Genomic DNA, 18,083 nt, shown 5'->3' with positions numbered 1-18,083 from the left:
TGTTTTAACTGAAAAAAAAAAAAAAAAAAAAGCTTCCTCACAGAGGCAGTGACCTAAAATGATTGCACAAGGATTATGTGGACACCTCTAGCCGAGGGATCTGAGCTCTGACTGCAGATTTGGCCAACTGCTGAACTAGCTAAAGGACCTACTTTCACAGTATACTGTAAAATATGAAAATGTGAAGTTAGCTATTTCTACCTTTATGGAAAGCTACCTACTTTGATGGTCCCACCTTCTGTTTATTCAGTCATATTTAATAATATTTTTGACTTAATATTTTTGAATAAAACCAGGTAATGGTGATTTGTCATTGTAGTTTTGCACTGTACTGTATGTATACCTCAGAAAAAGAAAGTTTATCAAGACAAAGCAATTTTGTTTGATCTCCAACATTCTTCAAAATACCTTCTGTTGTGTTTTGTAGAAGAAAGAAATACTGGTTTTGAAGTGAGCATGAGTAAATGATGAGAGGATTTTCATTTTTGGGTGAACTATCCCTATAAATCAATACAGTGTTATCAAAGAGTTGGATAAAATAGATAGGTGAGGAGTGGAAAAGTGACCAGTTTCAATATATGTGGAGACCTGCATCAGAACAGACTGAAGTTCTGTGCTGAGTTTGGTGGATGTAGCTTGAAAGCTGAAGGAGAAACTGGAGTGAGAATTTCATTGTCTTAAATTCACTACCAATGTATTTGATTTGTCAAGCCCACATAGCAAACATTACAATAGTCTCACAAAGAAACGTTTTCAAATTTGTGCAAAATGATGCTATTTAAACATCTACAAATCTCTTGTGGTCATTCTCAGGGTATTACATAATAAAATGAATGCATATCTTCAAGATGATTCATTGCAAATAGAAGAAAGTACATATGTCAATGCACTATTGAAAAAAGAGTGAGTATTTCAAAGGCTTATCTTGTGTATTAACCTTTCAGCTCTAGTCTAGGCATTTATACTAGGATTCTATAAAACCTAATGAACCTATCTGAGCAGCTGCAGTGGAGGCCATCCACAGGAGGCCACAGATATTACATGCTCTGAAGATGAGTGGTCTGTTGCCTAGCAACCCATTCACAAATATTTCAAAAGTAGCACCCATTTTTCTGTGGCTATTTTGTTAGCTAGTGTTTACATCATATATAAACACTAGCTATAATATAATATAATAAAATATAATATAATATAATATAATTGTTTAAAAAAACAGGAAAGAGCAGTATTTTTCCTGCCTCCTGTGCCTGTTTGCCTCCATCAAGCTGTGAGGGCAGGTGGATGTGGGGCGGATCTGGAAAAGTCATTAACTCCTGATATTCGCCTTGACTGGTGAATTTATTTCTGCCCACCTCCATTACCCCAAATAGAGCAACCAGACAAGACTCACCCAAGGGAAGCTCTGTATCGACTAATGAAACGTGCATATGCATTCTGGAAAGACAAAAAAAAAAAAAGGCTTGTTATTGAAGCATGGCAGACTAATGTTTTACAAAAAATAAATAAATAAATCTGATCCTTGTCTATTAGATTAAAAATGAATTGAATTGTTTTAGAAGACCAAAAATCATGTGGAAATGTGCCTTCACCCAACAAGGTAGTAAATTATTATAAAAACAGGATAAAACTACCAATACATAAAGACAATAAATACAGGAGGATGCAATGAGATCCATGGGGCTAATAAAGTCTGAAATAATCAGCTCAGTAAAAATTAACCAAAATCCATAAGAAATGAGACAATGACCAATCAGTTTCATTTACCGTACTGAGTATGTGGCATTTTTTAATTTATTGCATTATTTCCTCTTATTATTGTGTGATTGAAAGAGCACAAACTGTCACATTGTAAATATCATTTACATCTATAGAGGTATTATTTTTTATATATACATTTATTTAAATCACTATATAAATGAGGAATACAACAAGATTCAGCTGAGGGAAGCAGTAATATGAGGAATGCTCAGTTCCCAAATTGCTCAGAATAGTACAGGCTAGACATGAAGGTGAGAGATAGTTAGGCAACAGATAAAGAATAGCTTAATATTATTAATAAATATTCAGTACATTTACAGCTTTAAATCAAATGTTCATGGAAGAAAGGATGTTCAGCAGGAGTGGCAAGATCATTCCAGTAGCGAGAAACAGTACACACTCTAAAAAATGCTGGGTTGTTTCAACCCAATGTTGAGTCAGATATGGACTAACCCAACTGTTGGGTTAAAAAGTTAATTTAAAAATGTAACCAAAATTTAACCCAACAGTTGGGTTAGTCCATATTTGACCCAACATTGGGTTGAAACAACCCAGCATGTTTTAGAGTGCAGTGAAAGCTAAGGAAAATGCTTGTCTCTTTATGAAGGCCAGACCTAACGAACACTTTGGGGAATTCTGGAACTCACACCATATACTATTTAGCAGATTACAGATCATATAATGGCTGCAGTTACAGTTTGTAATGTTTATATGTTAACTGTTATCCTAATAAATCTTTAAGAGTCATGCAAGCTGAGATTTATTAACCGTGAGGTCACGCATTCCAAATTAAGAAAACACACTATGTGCCACTTTTGCAATGGCGATAATGTCCCAAAGTCAAAAGAAAAGCCTTTTTAAAACAAGTTTACCACCGCACTCATATTCCCATTTCTGCATTGTGGGAAGAGGTATCTGTTTGTTTTGTGCCCATTCCCAGTTTTTTTTTTTTTAATTCCTCTCTATTGAACTGGTCCCTGACCACCTTGTTGATCACCCAGCAACAGACACGCCAGTCTGTCCCTAGTCTTTCAGCCAGAGCGGAAACCCAGCGCTGAGCCTCTTCTGCGGGACTCCATGCAGCCTACCTGACTGCCCTACCAATGAAGAGAGCCCACATTCTGGGGCCTGGGGTGTCACGCATAAAGAGATGTGACATCTCAAGCCTTTGTTTTCTCCGTCTGAATGGGTGAAAGAAGTAATGTTGTCTGGATCTAGTCCCCTTGCAAACCAAACATATATTGTGTATGACTGAATGAAAAGAAAAAAAAGGGCAAATGTAATGTATCATTGTTCATTCAATGGCTAATATTATCATGCCATTTGTCAGTTGGCCTAAACCAGCTTGCCAGACTTATTTCTGTTGATTACAAACTTGTCTTGCAGGCAAATTATTAAAACGAGTTAGTAGAAACACTTCCATTATTATGATGCTATGCATCTTGTTTGAATGTTTTATAAGAACACGAGAACAAGAGCACATTGAATGAATCTGTCTCAGAATCTCAGATCACGTGCAGCACACAGAAATGACTTTTTTTATTATAATCAAAACAATAGAGAAAATAAACATAGCTTGTAGCACAATTAACACTCTGCTTGACTATGTTTTATATCATTTCCCAGTCACTATGTTTAGGGATTTGGAGTTTTTGAGAGCTTCATGTCTCGTCAAAACTTCTTTCTAATGTCTTCATGTCTAACACTACCACTAAACCCATAAACAGATCAAGCATTAGATAAAAGATATCATAATTATAGGGGTCTAATTTTGGAACCTAACTGTATACAGTAAAAAGCATGAAGCATTCACTGATGTAGAATTAATTGGTCCACAATGCAGAGGGATAGATATCCCGGTCCAGAAGGTGGAAATTACTGCCACCCTTTGCTGGTATGAGATTCATTGCACAGTTGAGTAACCATGTGTGCCACCAACAATTGCCAGACACTCTGATTCTCACTACAGGTCCACAAATGTGTGGCAATGTCTGAGCTCTCCATCCCCAGAGGGTGAATAAACCAGATGGGTTCTAAATGCAAAATTTCATTTTGTATCATTAGTAGGTTAGTTCACCCCTCATTGGCTCACCATCTGCCATCAGCTCAGGCTTTTCATCCCTCCACTATGCTGCAGTTGAGTGTGAAACGCAGAAGTTTGATCTTTGATGCCTCTCAAAGACACCACCGGTTTTCAGAAACAGCATTGCTGTATGGTTGTTGCTGAAGTGGAACAAGACGACGTGGCCATTGTTATGTCATTCTACTAGAAATAATTGGTGAACAGTTTACATGTTTAATGTTATTCATAAATTAACTTTCCATAGTTACATCGTTTTTTCATCTCATTTTGATTCGTATGAGGGAAACTGAATTCATAATAGCCTAATACTGAACATTTATTAAGTACCAGTGTTCATTATATTGTGACTTGAATAGACTGACATGATTTGCTCCAACCTTTCTGATTAGTATAGGTTGACTTTATTATTATTATTAAAATAATTTGTATAAATATTGACACAAAAAGTATTTTTTTGTGTCAAAAGCGTGAAACAATGTGTATATCTATTTAATCTCATTCTTGTCCAGGGTTGCACTTCCTAAAAGCATTGTAACCAATAACCAGTGGTAACAAAATTGCACAAATTATCTCTACCATCTCCGTAGGCCTACAATGTTTTTGGGAAATGCAATGAAGGTCGGTCTAAAGCTTCATTGGTATATCTGACTCTAATCTATGGCTCATTGGACTGCAAAGCTGCTGTGAACTGCTGTAAACTTCAGATATAAACGACAATACAGCATATGACGTTACATGAAATTAAGTTCAATTTCTGAATTCGTATAATTTATTAATTAATCAATCTGATTTCTGTGCCAGCAGCATTACCAGACAAAAAACTGCAAAAATAATGTTTGTTTGCAAGCATGTTTCCTGAACACCAAGGCTGGTTGTCAATTTTTTATATTCACACATTTGGCAGATGCTTTCATTTAAAGTGACTTGCGTTCAAGGGTACACATTTACATTTTATCAGTTAATTCATGCATTCCTTCGGAATCAAGCCCATGACCTTGGTGCTGGTAAATTATTCTGATCATTCAAGATCACTCTGAAAGTGATTCCAGTGACATTGTTCTTCTGTGTCATTGTCGTTATAGCTGTAGTGTGGACTTCCCTATTCTCATAAAATAAGATTGATTATTAAAACTGTATAATTATAGTTATTGTTACCGGTATCGTCCTTTGGGCCTTTACACCTTTCTGCAGAATCAGCATGTAGTCTAATAGTCTCAAGTCCCAAGGATCAAACATGCGGACGAAATATATACCCTGAATGCACTGTAAGTCACTTTGGATAAAAGCATATGTATGTAAATATTATAGTTGTCTCTGCCAATTTAGCTGGGATTGAAAGTATATTAACACTGAAATAATGTCAGTCCTATGTACCATGATAATGTACTTTTTTTTTTTTTGCAGGCTGAAAAATCAGAAGCTCTAGACAGATGTTTCTTGCTACCACCCTTCTGATTTGATTTCATACACTATGAAGCATTAAAGATGGATGACGTGAACATCAGCAGTGCTGGAGATGACAGGTCCTAAAGACGAATGTTGCAGTTGGACCTACTTCTGCCTATTTACATTGTCATCCTTAATCAATGATTCTCATCTTGTCTGAATACTTCTTGATCTGTGAATGTTTAACATCTAATTACAGACTTCTAAATTATTGTTGTATAGGAGCTAACTTCTGTGCAGAGCGTTCCTTTTGGTTTCCCCGCAGGTTTTTTTTTTTTTTTTTTTTTTGGGAGACAGCTAAGAAGATTATAAGACCAGTTTTCAATTTATCTCCCTCCCCCAGACTCTACTTACTGACTGACTTCCTTATCACGGTTTACCAGAATCCAGAGAATGACTGGCATCGTCATCCCAATCTGACACTTTGGAAACTGCTGTTTTTCAGAGAGTAAATTAGTTCAGGCCTTTTTCAACCCAAAACATGTTTGCTGTTATGCATTGTTTTAGCTTCGTTTTATCCAGTTTTGAACTATGAAAATGTATGAAGAGAATAAGTTTCAGGTTAGGGATGATGTGTGTGCAAATATACTGTTTGGTCACACATTTTGCAGTGTAATTGCGCTGAGACATTCACATGCTTATAAATATATGTATTATTGCTAATGTACTTAGATGACACACATACACGCAAACACACACACAAAACACTGTTGCACAACTAAAATTTAAACTAGATAGATTACTAAAAAATTATAAATGATTTGCTAAAAATAATTACAGTGTCAGTCATCTGATAAAACACATGATCTCTCACACATATGCAAAAAAATACAAATAAATAAAATAATTATATATACATGTTTTTATATATATATATATATACATATATATACATATATATATATATATATATATATAAGACATGGATATTAGTGTAAAATAAGTGTTACCATCTGCTGTCATTTTGTAGTTTGTATATATGCATGTATGAATTTAATTAATGGGTCATCCTGATATATAGATGGCAAAGTGTCCAGTGGCTGATATAATGTCAGTACCTCATTAAATGAGAGCAACATTTAGCTGAAATGTAACTTTTTTTTTTCTTTTGACAACTTTGCTAAGATTTATTTCACACCGTATTATCATTACTTGTGAAAACCACACATTGTAGTCGAAGTTGTTCTTATCTAGGAAATGCAAATTCATTTAATAACAAGAGACTGTGCTTTAAAATTGTAACCTACTTGTATTTTGATGTACTTTGGTCTGCAATTCTGCATGAACAGACTTATGAAATAAAGAAATAAGCATAACACTTCTGAGAAGAGTAACATTATTGCACAAATAAAATAGATGAATGAATAAATGATTTGCAAAAAGTAATTACAGTGAGTGGGCAGTGTCAGTCATCTGATAAGACACATGATCTCAGTCACGCAAAGACCAATTGAGGAAAAAAAAACATATACAAAGCATATAAAAAGCATTGAGAAGAGAGGCTGCCCAGTGTCTGGGATTTCAGTGGTAGGGATGTTGTGTTTGGGGAGGGTCGACTTTCAGCTGACATTGAGAGTGACGGTCTGTGCTTCATGTAACATCTCTGGACGCTCATGGTAGACGGAGCTGCTCCTGTCTCTGGCTCTTTCCCCCTGTCCTTCAGCACCACAGAATTGGACAGCACCAGGCAACCAGACCCTCGTTCACCTTACCCCTCAGGATAGCTGTTTGTTTCACTTGACTTTATGGAAACATTTTGCACGGGTTTGGACAAGTAAAATTCCAAGTGTTCGAATTGGAGAGGAACCAACGGATACGCACCGCCACAACCAAACTGGCAGGAAAACTGTTCCAGTGTAAGTAGATCATATTTGACATATAAAAGTAATGCGTTTGCTTTCCTAGTTTTAATAGGCATGGAAAGGCATCTGCAAAGTTGTTTGAAAGTTAAGCATTTATAACGAACTGTTTTAACACACGTCCGTCTGAAACGCTAGACTTCTGTGCTTGTGAAACGCGATGTTTGTGCGCGCAGTTCAGACTAACAGTCTGCATGTTAGTGCATGATAGTAGGACGTATTTTATTTATTTTGCTTTTTTATCTATTAGTCTCGCAATCATCAAGCATTCATTTGTGCTGCTAAAAATACTTTTTGAGCCCGCATTTCAGCGCGAGCTCACTGACGGCGCGCGCACACTTCTGAGCTCCTGCAAACGCTTCGCGCGCTGGGATCTTTGCTGATTTTACCTGGCTGTAAACAAAATAAGAAATTGACGAGATTATTCGAACTGTTTGACTTAACCAAAGCGAGATCTATTATGTGGATTCGAGAGAAAATGATCTAAACCTAACCCGTTGAATAATTTAAATAAAGTAAGAATTGCAATTACTTTGCCCTTTAGTAAACAATTCCACAATAAACCGCAAGCACCGTTAACGTTTTAGATAACAGAAATGTGCAAAATTGGTTCTTTCAGTTATTTAAAATAAAGAAATGTGGACAGACGCGTTTAGTCTGAGCTTTTTTTTTTTATGCTGCGCGCCCAACACACGTGCGCCAACTGGTATTTTATTTTTTAGGATATATGTATCTAATTTTATTTAATATTTTTTATTAAAGTATTATTGTGTTGATAAAATGACATCGAATGAATTTGACGAACACCAAGCACACGTTAAATAATGTGTATAACTAAACTCACATTCTCTCCAACATTTCCAGGTCAGTGTCAAGCTTCTTTGGCGTTTTTTGACTCTAGTCGTTGGTTACCCGAACCGCGAAGCTGCTGTCTACGTGGACCGGTGCTGAACTCTCTCGTCCGACTGCCAGGACCAAACCCAGAGACATGGCCACGAACGGCACGAAAGCATCCGATGGACACGTTTTAACAGAGCTGAACGAAGCGCCCACCGCCAATGACAAACCAAAAACTCTGGTGGTGAAAGTTCAGAAGAAAAAGGAACTTCCCGACAGAGAAACATGGCAGGGGAAATTTGACTTTCTTCTGTCTTGTGTTGGCTATGCCATTGGACTTGGCAATGTCTGGAGATTTCCCTATCTATGTGGAAAAAACGGAGGCGGTAAAGACAATTCCTGGTTGTTTTTACCATGTATCCCCCCACCCCCTCTAAACAAAAGGATTCAAATAAATAAAAAATGAAAGTAAAATAAATAAGATTTCGTAATGAACGAAAATCGCCCTGCAGATCGAATAACGTACAAAATATACGCTTTTTGTCCACGATATGCGCGAAGTGCGCAACCATTGGAAGCGCAGAGATCATAAACAGTGGATTTTAAAATTGGATACATGTTTGAATATGTCTCATTATATTACTCTTTTGTCTGTATAGGGGCGTTCTTGATTCCTTACTTTTTGACGCTCATATTTGCTGGGGTTCCGTTGTTTCTTCTGGAAACGGCCCTCGGTCAGTACACGTCCATTGGTGGTCTTGGAGTGTGGAAACTGGCCCCTATGTTCAAAGGTAATCATGAAAGCAACCACAAATAACCCTCAGATTAATTACTCCATGCTCTTTTTTTAGAAGCGTGTAAATTATGGTGTCATTGCATAATAGCTCGCCGCCGGTATAAATTTCAATCGTACTGTGCCCTTGCCAAAAAAAATGATCTGAAATACGGAGTTATTTTAGCGCACGTATTTCCGTAGGTGTTGGCCTGGCAGCAGCAGTCCTGTCGTTCTGGCTTAACATTTACTACATAGTCATAATCGCTTGGGCAATTTACTATCTGTATAACTCATTCACCACAGTAAGTACACATTTTCCACTTTAGGTGTCAAATGTAAAATTGCTAAAATATCAATGACTATGACTAGATTCTTGAACTGCTGTCTCAGGGATTTTCCTGTTTGAAATGTCCTGTTTCAGGAGCTCCCCTGGAAATCTTGCGACAACCCTTGGAATACAGACAAATGTTTCTCCAACTACAGCATGGCAAACACCGCCAATATGACAAGCGCCGTCCTGGAGTTCTGGGAGTAAGGGCAGACTGTTTTTGTTTTTTTTTAAACACTGGAATTTTGTATTCTAGCAGCATACAAACACATTCCTTTTGTCCTCAGCTGTGTAAAAGAACCACTGTTGTTTCACAAAAATGCGGCTATTGTGCTATTTTGGCAAACAACCCTAGCTGAATGTTTTGCATCAGCAATTAGACAAGCTCTATTTCAAACTGTTTGTGGGTTACGTGGGCTGACAGATATAAATTCTACATTCTCTAATAATGTTTGTTCCCCTTTCCCGCTCAGACGTAACATGCATCAAATGACTGATGGTTTGGAAAAGCCGGGAGAGATAAGACTGCCACTAGCAATAACACTGGCCATTGCCTGGGTTCTGGTCTATTTTTGTATCTGGAAGGGCGTAGGCTGGACTGGAAAGGTAAGAATGCCCTTGCACAGCACTCATATGACATTCAGGTATGCTGTTTGTTTTTAACAAATTCAAAAATTCAATAAAGCGCTGACTATTCAAAATCAGGCCTGTAATCAAGGCTTTGGGATCAGAATCTCCTGAACAATTAAAGTCTGCCATGCTTTCACAGAGCTTTCTAACTGGCATTTTTCTCCAGATAGAATAACGGTGCGGTATCGCATAATATCAAAGCAGGCATGTTTTTTTAGTAAGGCTGTTAATGTGTCTTTCAGGTGGTATATTTCTCAGCGACATACCCGTACTTCATGCTGTTTATCCTGTTCATCCGTGGAGTGACACTGCCTGGAGCGAAAGATGGCATTTTGTTCTATATCACGCCTGAGTTCAGCAAGCTGAAAGAATCAGAGGTAGAGCGCTTTGTAATTATCATACTGTAATAGATGTGTGTCCGCAGGCGTGTAATTTGGTGAATTTCTACCATGTCTCGTCTTTTCTCTTAGGTGTGGCTTGATGCAGCCACTCAGATCTTCTTCTCTTATGGTCTGGGCCTGGGCTCTCTGATTGCCCTTGGGAGCTACAACCCTTTCAACAATAATGTTTACAAGTATGCCTCAATTGTAAGATGTATTAAGGGGCGTTCAAATGTTATCGTTAATTTGTTTCTTTAATCTGAAAGGTCACATAAGTAAAAATTTTGTATTTCAAAACAGCCAAACAGCCATTTCTCAAACAGTTTTTGCCTAAAAAATATGCTTCCTCGTCACTCTCAATACGACAGATATATAATAGGATAAGTAGTGTTGGATTACTAAACAATTACGTGCTTTCGTCTGCTTCTCAGAGATTCTATCATTGTCTGCTGCATCAATTCCTTCACCAGTATGTTCGCTGGATTCGTCATTTTCTCTATCGTAGGTTTCATGGCCCACATCACACAGCGGCCCATAGCAGACGTGGCTGCATCAGGTAATTATGATGGATTTCAGTCTGATCACTGGATTAAGACAGACTACTATATGTTACACAATGTTTTTGCATCTGGCATCAGTTATTATGAGCAGTTTGGATGGTACATTAATTTTTATTTACATTTTTTTGCATTAAAACAAATACTCAAATATAAAAAATTAACCCACTGAACACATCAAATGTTCTTGATATAATCTGCTGAACTGATATTCAGTTCATTAAAATATTAAATAATTTGAATTGGTTGTAATAAGCAGAACAAAATGTTCAGCCCTGTCCTATATAATCTGCATAACCCTATTACGTGATTTATTCCTATTACAAAAAAAATAAAATCAATAAATAAATAACATCTCTTAAAATTGTTACACTGAAGCAACATCATTTGAACCTTTCTGCTGCATGACGAGAAGACAAGTAAAGTGTTGGCTGCATCAACCATCAATGCTGCTACCAACGTTATTATTAAAATATGCAGTTTGCTTATTTTAGACAAATTAGGATTTTTAGTAACAGGGTTGCAAATATTACAAACCTCAGATAAAAAAAATAATTGTTAATAAAACCACTTTTATAGGTTACAAGGTTTGCAATCAATCAACATTTGCTGGGGGAAATATAAAGTATTTGTAATTGTAGAAAGTCCTATGCATAAAAGTGACCAACTTCGAAATGAGACATTAGAACTTATTTTTTTAATATGATCATATTATATTTGTTTGTGTCTATGCCATCATACAGCTATTATAAAGCTAATTAAACATGTTTTGATCTCAGGGCCAGGGCTGGCATTCTTAGCCTACCCAGAGGCAGTCACACAACTGCCCATCTCACCGCTCTGGGCAATCCTGTTTTTCTCCATGTTGCTTATGCTTGGCATTGACAGTCAGGTAAAGAGCATGTTTTAAACATGCATATGTGTGTTTTCAGGCATCAATAAATGCCCTAGACATTCTTCATCTCTTTGAAGTAGCCTTTAATTTCCATTAATTTTTCAATAGAAACTAAGCTAAAGGTGAGAGTTACTTCAGTTATATTATAAAATGACCCTTAAAACGACTTATGCTATTTTAACCTAATGTGTTTATTCAATTATTAAATATATGTCTGAATTCTGAATAGCATTACTGCTGCATGCTATTCCAAATTCAGCCAGTATTTCTGACTTGAATACAACCAGTCCTTTCAGAGTCCATTTTGTCTTTTAATCACCATATATCTTTCAGAATAAATGCTCAGGAATGCTTTATATTCTGTGTAGTTCTGTACGGTGGAAGGATTCATTACTGCACTTGTCGATGAGTTCCCCCACTTGCTACGAGGAAGACGAGAGATCTTTATCGCTGTTGTCTGCCTCGTGTCTTATTTGATTGGCCTGTCGAACATCACACAGGTAAATGCATGCCATTACATCTCCACATACTCGTTCTCATCTTTCTATGGATTTCACATCACCCTATGAAAAGAGATGGAGGCTGATCACGATTTTATTCTAAACCTTTGTATGTGATGGAATATATGGTAAAAATACATACAAAGAGTGGAATAAGAGCTCTCAAAGTTGCATTAAGTAGGATCACCTCAGAGGACAGAAACATTTGAATGTTTTTGCTGGGATATGTAATGCCTCTGGAGTGTTCAACCACTATATACCCTCACACTGTTATATAAAAGCTAGAGAAGACTTGGAAACTCTGCAGGAGAAAAACTAAGAATAAATTATGACTATCATTTAACAGACAATACACTAAATACATAAGAATAATAGGAAATAGACTAGATTATTCACAGGAAAATTATGGAATAAGATTTTTTGGGTTTGTCTTGGTTGAGACCTTGTATATGATCTCATTGTAAACGATTCATCAGTTCATCTTACAGTATATTGACCCTTTTCATGAATCCATTTGTATTTTTTATTTATTTTTTTGCTGCACAAGCAGCTCGACTAAGAAATCTTACTTTACAGAAGTAAAACTGGTTTTGAACATCATTTCATCTTGACCTTAATAAGGAGCACAAGTGCTTGTGGTAATACAGCAATTTGAACCATTGGGTGTGCGATGATGAATAATCCTAACCCAAATACTACATACTTTTCAGGCCAATCTTGTGACTCAAAGCAGGAAAGAGAAAGCTTGTTTCACTAATGATCATTGCTGCTACCATGCCTTTGAACCCAAACAGTGCTAACTAGATTACAGCTGGTTTTCAAAACCAGTGTAAATGAACCACATCTCTCGCTAATCATGGTAATTCTTTTCTCGATAGGGTGGCCTCTATGTGTTCAAACTGTTCGACTACTATTCTGCCAGTGGAATGTGTCTGCTGTTCCTGGTGTTCTTTGAATGCATCTCCATATCCTGGTTCTATGGTAAACATGCAACTTTTTCTAAGAATTAATTTAAATAAAAGAGTAAATTTCCTTTTTCCAAGCAGACAGTAGGTTGTTGAGAAGTTGATATTGTCTGCAGTGTCCTGTGGCATGACATTTAACATTCATTTTAAACAAAATGTTTAAAAGAAGAAATTGCATGCCGTATTTATGACACCTCATATTAATTAAATTAATACAAAGAAGGCTGATGTTTCGCTTATAGATTTTGTAGTTATGAATTAATTTGCTTTTTATTCTTCGCATCCAGACATAACGCATAACGCATGCTAATTATTAGCAAATATCTTTATAATTCATGCTAATCTCGCTGCCAGACTCATTTCCACAGTCAATTGATTTGAATGAATATGAACCTGTAGAATCCTAATTGTTGTGCATGGGAGGCTTGATTATGCAAACTACTGCATGATTCTCTATTTGCATTTATGAAGGGGGCGCACATACAGCAGGCCTCCACCCGGCAATAATCCTCAGCGAACCGCTCATGCGTTGTTTTGCAGTACCCTTAATTCTTATTTTGTGCCTAATGCAGGTGTCAATAAATTCTACAGCAATATTGAGGAGATGATTGGATACAAGCCCTGCATTTGGTGGAAGCTGTGCTGGGTCGCATTCACCCCTTTGATTGTGGCGGTAGGTGGTTTTACTGCGCCTTTGTGTACTGGAAGCATTTCTAGGTGGAAATGCAGATTGACTGTTTGTTCCTTCTGTTGTAGGGTGTGTTCCTCTTCAGCGCCGTTCAGATGGTCCCTCTTACATTGAACAATTACGTGTTCCCAAAGTGGGGGCAAGGTGTAGGCTGGTGCATGGCCCTGTCTTCCATGGTTCTTATCCCAGGATACATGGGCTACATGTTCCTCACCCAGAAGGGCTCATATAAAGAGGTAATGCTTGCATTTTTATGCCCACGAAAGTCCTTGCAGCCACAGGTGCATCTGTCACGGAACATGAAAGCATCTCCACTGATGACAGAGTAATTGATTTAGATTGCGTGCATTATTAATGCAGATGTTTCAGCATGGGGTGAAGCATGCACTGTTGCTATTTTGTGGCTATTGGATTCATTCTAATTGCATCAATTAGTCTTCAGTTCTTGCCATTTGAGCATGCAATCAGTGACTTGGACTGATTGAACAAATTAGAGTGCTGAAGGTATTTTTCACTGCACGAAGCGTACCTCTCTATCTCCAAATCATGTTTCTGAGATTAGTAATTGGGAACAAAGAGCACCAGTCCCAATTCAGTGTAAATATCGTGGATGTGGCTTGTACTAATCCTGACCCACTTGAATTGTTTGTACTTTCTTTGCTCAGCAGGAATAGTTTGTCTTACCTGGAATGACAGCTGATGATTTTCCTTCCCTTTTGCAGCGCCTTCGGATAATGACTCAGCCCATGACGATGGTTCGGACTCAAGAGAATGGGCCAGAACAGCAACCTGAAAACCCCACTCCAGCCAATGATGAGGCCTACATCTAAGCCCCCTGCCCCTGCTTCACCCTGTATGATCAAAGGTCAATTTTCAGAGAGAGAAGCAAAAAGTAATCACGGTTGATCACAACCAAGGACTTCCATGTCTAGAGTATATTCACCTACCTCCGAGGGAAAACCAACCTGATTACAGTCTGAATTGTTTTGGTACACATATACATAGGGTCCAAAAAATCTTTCCAGCAATGTTCTAGGGTTAATCTCTATTTCATATGCAAGATATTAGTCTTTCTAAAGAAGAACAACAAGAAGAAAAGTGTAACAGTGTAACCAGAGGATATAATTTAAATGATAATTCAAGATTTGGAATCCCAATGTAATTTCAACACCACAGTGTTAATTTGATATTACATGTAATTAATGTATTAAAATATAAAAATACAGTTGTAGGTTAGAATCAAATTGTATCTGAAAAAAAAAAATAGATATACATCTATATATCTATATAAAAGCAGGGAGCGAGAATATGGGAGCGTGCAACGGGGCAAGATGAACTTTGGATATCAAGGTTACGTAGCCAGACTACACTTTTCAAGACTCTACAGTTTAAAATAGCCCTTCTCCTGTTTAGCTCTCGGGCAAAACCTGAAAAGCACAAGACCAGTATGGATTTGGGTTTACAAACGCCCCAGGCAGTAATTAATTACCAGCCACAGGGGCAAATTGACATAAAAAAAGACTGTTACTATTTTTTTTCTTTTTTTTTTCTAAGACAAAAATAACTTTGTATGTGTTTTTTAGAATCATTTTAGTACATGTTTTCTATGTAAGAGTAAGAAGGACCAAATTCATGTTTATGCTACTGACTGATCTGAAAAACTGTTTTACGTCGCGCCATATCACTGCACAGGGTCCGAAAAGTCATTTTTTGGGGCAGAGGTACCCCGAGAAACCACTGTTAATCCTGCTCACCACATTTGCATGCCACTCCTCAGGAAAAATGGCGAAAGTGACCAAAATTTGCTCTCCTGGATCAAAAACGATTATAGCTGTGAGCAGCCTTCAGCAAATAATCACTTCTGAGCAGAAGCTATAGTCTGTTGTCATGGTTTCTAGGGTCGTTTTGTCAGACATCATTGACGAACCAGCACTCTGTGTCAAAAACTGACAGAGCCGTTGTTCGAATGAAAATATGTCAAGGAGAAATGATGCTGTTTTCTTTTAAAATATACAGACTATTTGGGCAATAAATAATTTACATGAAATCATATAAAGGGATATACGTGTGTGTGTGTGTGTGTGTGTGTGTGTGTGTGTGTGTGTGTGTGTGTGTGTGTGTGTGTGCGTGAAACAGAGAGAAGTGATTGTTTTATTTCCACTGTTTTATTTTGAAATGCCACTGGTGAAAAGCACAGAGCTTTAAGTTCACAAGCCACAAAGGTATCTGAAAAAGAGCACTGTTAGTTTGCTTCTGTGGCAGCTACATGTGACAGAGATCTGGATTAATTAGTCGATTTATTCTCTGCAAGACTTCTGATGAAAAAAATGTGCAATCAGTAAGAGTTTTTCGTGAAATTGTATAAATTTACCATTCATCAGATTTCTCTCTGAAACAATGTTGTAAAACTGTACCGTGTAAAAGTACCTGTGAATGTCCGTTTTGAGGTTTTTGTCTTGTTGAAGAACCTTATTATTTGCTGTTTGCTGCAATAATGCATCGATCTCAGAAACTATATAAAGCACATATCTTTCTGAAATGTAAAAAAGAATAGTAATAATAACAAATTAATAACAATGATGGAAGATTATAAGAGAATAGATAATGTGTCTAGTCAAATAAAATATTGTTTTGTATATTTCTAACTGTTTGGGGCTAATGTAAAATATTGATATGTAATATATATATATATATATATATTCATGTCTTTAGATGGTGGTATATAAAAGCATGATTGCCATGTATTATCTGATTTAAAAAAAAATAATAATAATAATAAATAAAGTATTATAGATTATAATGTGTGCTGTCTCGTGTCGATAATTATTTGGTGCTTGTCCAAATGTGATATTACATTTGGGGATAATAAGGGTGTGCTTAAAACTAAGACTGTACATTTAAAAACAAACATATTTGTAGATATTTTTTTTACAAAAAAAAGTTCTATATAGAATTTTTAGAATTTTTCTATAGAAATTTACGAGGAGAAAGTATCCTTAAAATCAGCAAATTCCTTTTTTTAATGTGGTGTAACGTTGATCACATTTCACAGAGATTATGCACAGAAGACAGGAAGCTTACACATAGTGGTTTCCTTTGACCTGTTCTTGAATTAATAGATGCCCTGATGGATTCTGTCCAGAGAGGATAATTAATCTCCTTCAGTGATTAACCCTTTATAAGTCCCAATGGAGCTACATCATTAAACTAGTTCTGATTGTCAAATTGAACAAATAAATTATTTATTTACCAGCTCTGATAATAAAATTCACTTATTAAAAGCACACTCACAGTCATCATTTATGTGAAGTATTCCGCGTAAACCGCGTTTTTTTTCCTTTTTTTTTTTCTTTTTACAGCAATCACAAATGTAATTTTATTGGAAATCTGTTTCTCAATTATTTGATATGTAACATATCTATATGATCAAGCCCAGAGGCTACATTGCAGATTTCCATATTCTAACATTCCCTGTGGCCCGCATATACTACCGCTGTGATATAATAGCTTGTGCTCATAGATCAAATTGGCATGTTAAATCTAGTCTGGGTAGGGGGTTGATCAGGGACGAAACATTTGAAGGAGGCTTCATGTCGGAGTCTCTCCCTGGAGTCTTCAGTGCTGAACCAATGACAGATGTGTTGGAGGTAATTTACTTCAGGCAGTGCACAAAAGTATAATTGCAAATCAGTTTCACAAAGAGCCATGCCTAGAAGCCTAATAAATAAGACTTGAAATTCAACATTGGTACTTCTTAAAAATCATATTATTATTAGTTCATTATTATTATTATTATTATAGCGCTAAACCACAAATTGTTATAATATTGCCATAATGTAGGTGTCTGCAATATGTTTGTCACATTTGTTTTACTCAAATCTAAATCACATTTTAGGCAGCAATACTAACAGCTATTGCTGTCAACAGTCCTCAAGGTTGTGTAGATAATGAACTGGGTCTGTCCAAACACACACACACACACAGACACTGGATGTATTCTCTTATCAGTGTTTTGCACATGGTAGGCCAGGATATTCACTGTTCACTAAGGCATTTGTTCAGATTATTTCAATTGTATCTTGATGTTACACACGTTTTGTACAATACAGTTATTTGCAATCTGTAAAACTGACAGCTGCTGAATATCTAATTTGTTCTTTTCTTTGTTACTTTTACTAATGTATAGGCCTGTAGACTGGCACTACAGAGGACAAATGAGGGGAAAAGGATAATTTAGTATCAATACTGATTTAGTGTCAATACTGACTGTGGTGTGTCAAAGTGGGATGATACAGTCATTTTTTTTTTTTTTTTTTTTTTTTTTCTTTATTATGGCATGAAAAATTACCATATAGCATGGTCATGATAGGCTGCAGAATGAC

General features: G+C 36.6%; 1 protein-coding gene across 1 annotated transcript; it reads left to right on the top strand.

Moving 5' to 3' along the window:
* Positions 1 to 6,794: 6,794 nt before the first annotated feature.
* LOC107670967 (sodium- and chloride-dependent GABA transporter 1) lies at positions 6,795 to 15,727 on the top strand. Its single transcript, XM_016463782.1, has 15 exons — positions 6,795 to 7,143; positions 8,011 to 8,369; positions 8,643 to 8,774; positions 8,960 to 9,060; positions 9,180 to 9,289; positions 9,560 to 9,692; positions 9,959 to 10,093; positions 10,187 to 10,290; positions 10,528 to 10,652; positions 11,433 to 11,545; positions 11,917 to 12,048; positions 12,927 to 13,029; positions 13,586 to 13,686; positions 13,770 to 13,937; positions 14,424 to 15,727. The coding sequence occupies exons 2-15, from the start codon at positions 8,135 to 8,137 to the stop codon at positions 14,529 to 14,531; spliced, it is 1,800 nt and encodes a 599-aa protein (XP_016319268.1). The 5' UTR covers positions 6,795 to 7,143; positions 8,011 to 8,134; the 3' UTR covers positions 14,532 to 15,727.
* The last annotated feature ends 2,356 nt before the right edge of the window (positions 15,728 to 18,083 follow it).

This window comes from Sinocyclocheilus anshuiensis, unplaced genomic scaffold, assembly GCF_001515605.1.
Source record: "Sinocyclocheilus anshuiensis isolate Anshui unplaced genomic scaffold, SAMN03320099.WGS_v1.1 scaffold2800, whole genome shotgun sequence".
NCBI classification, from domain to species: Eukaryota; Metazoa; Chordata; class Actinopteri; order Cypriniformes; family Cyprinidae; genus Sinocyclocheilus; species Sinocyclocheilus anshuiensis.
Note: the sequence above shows the minus strand (reverse complement) of the source record. Positions and strands in the feature narration are given on the sequence as shown.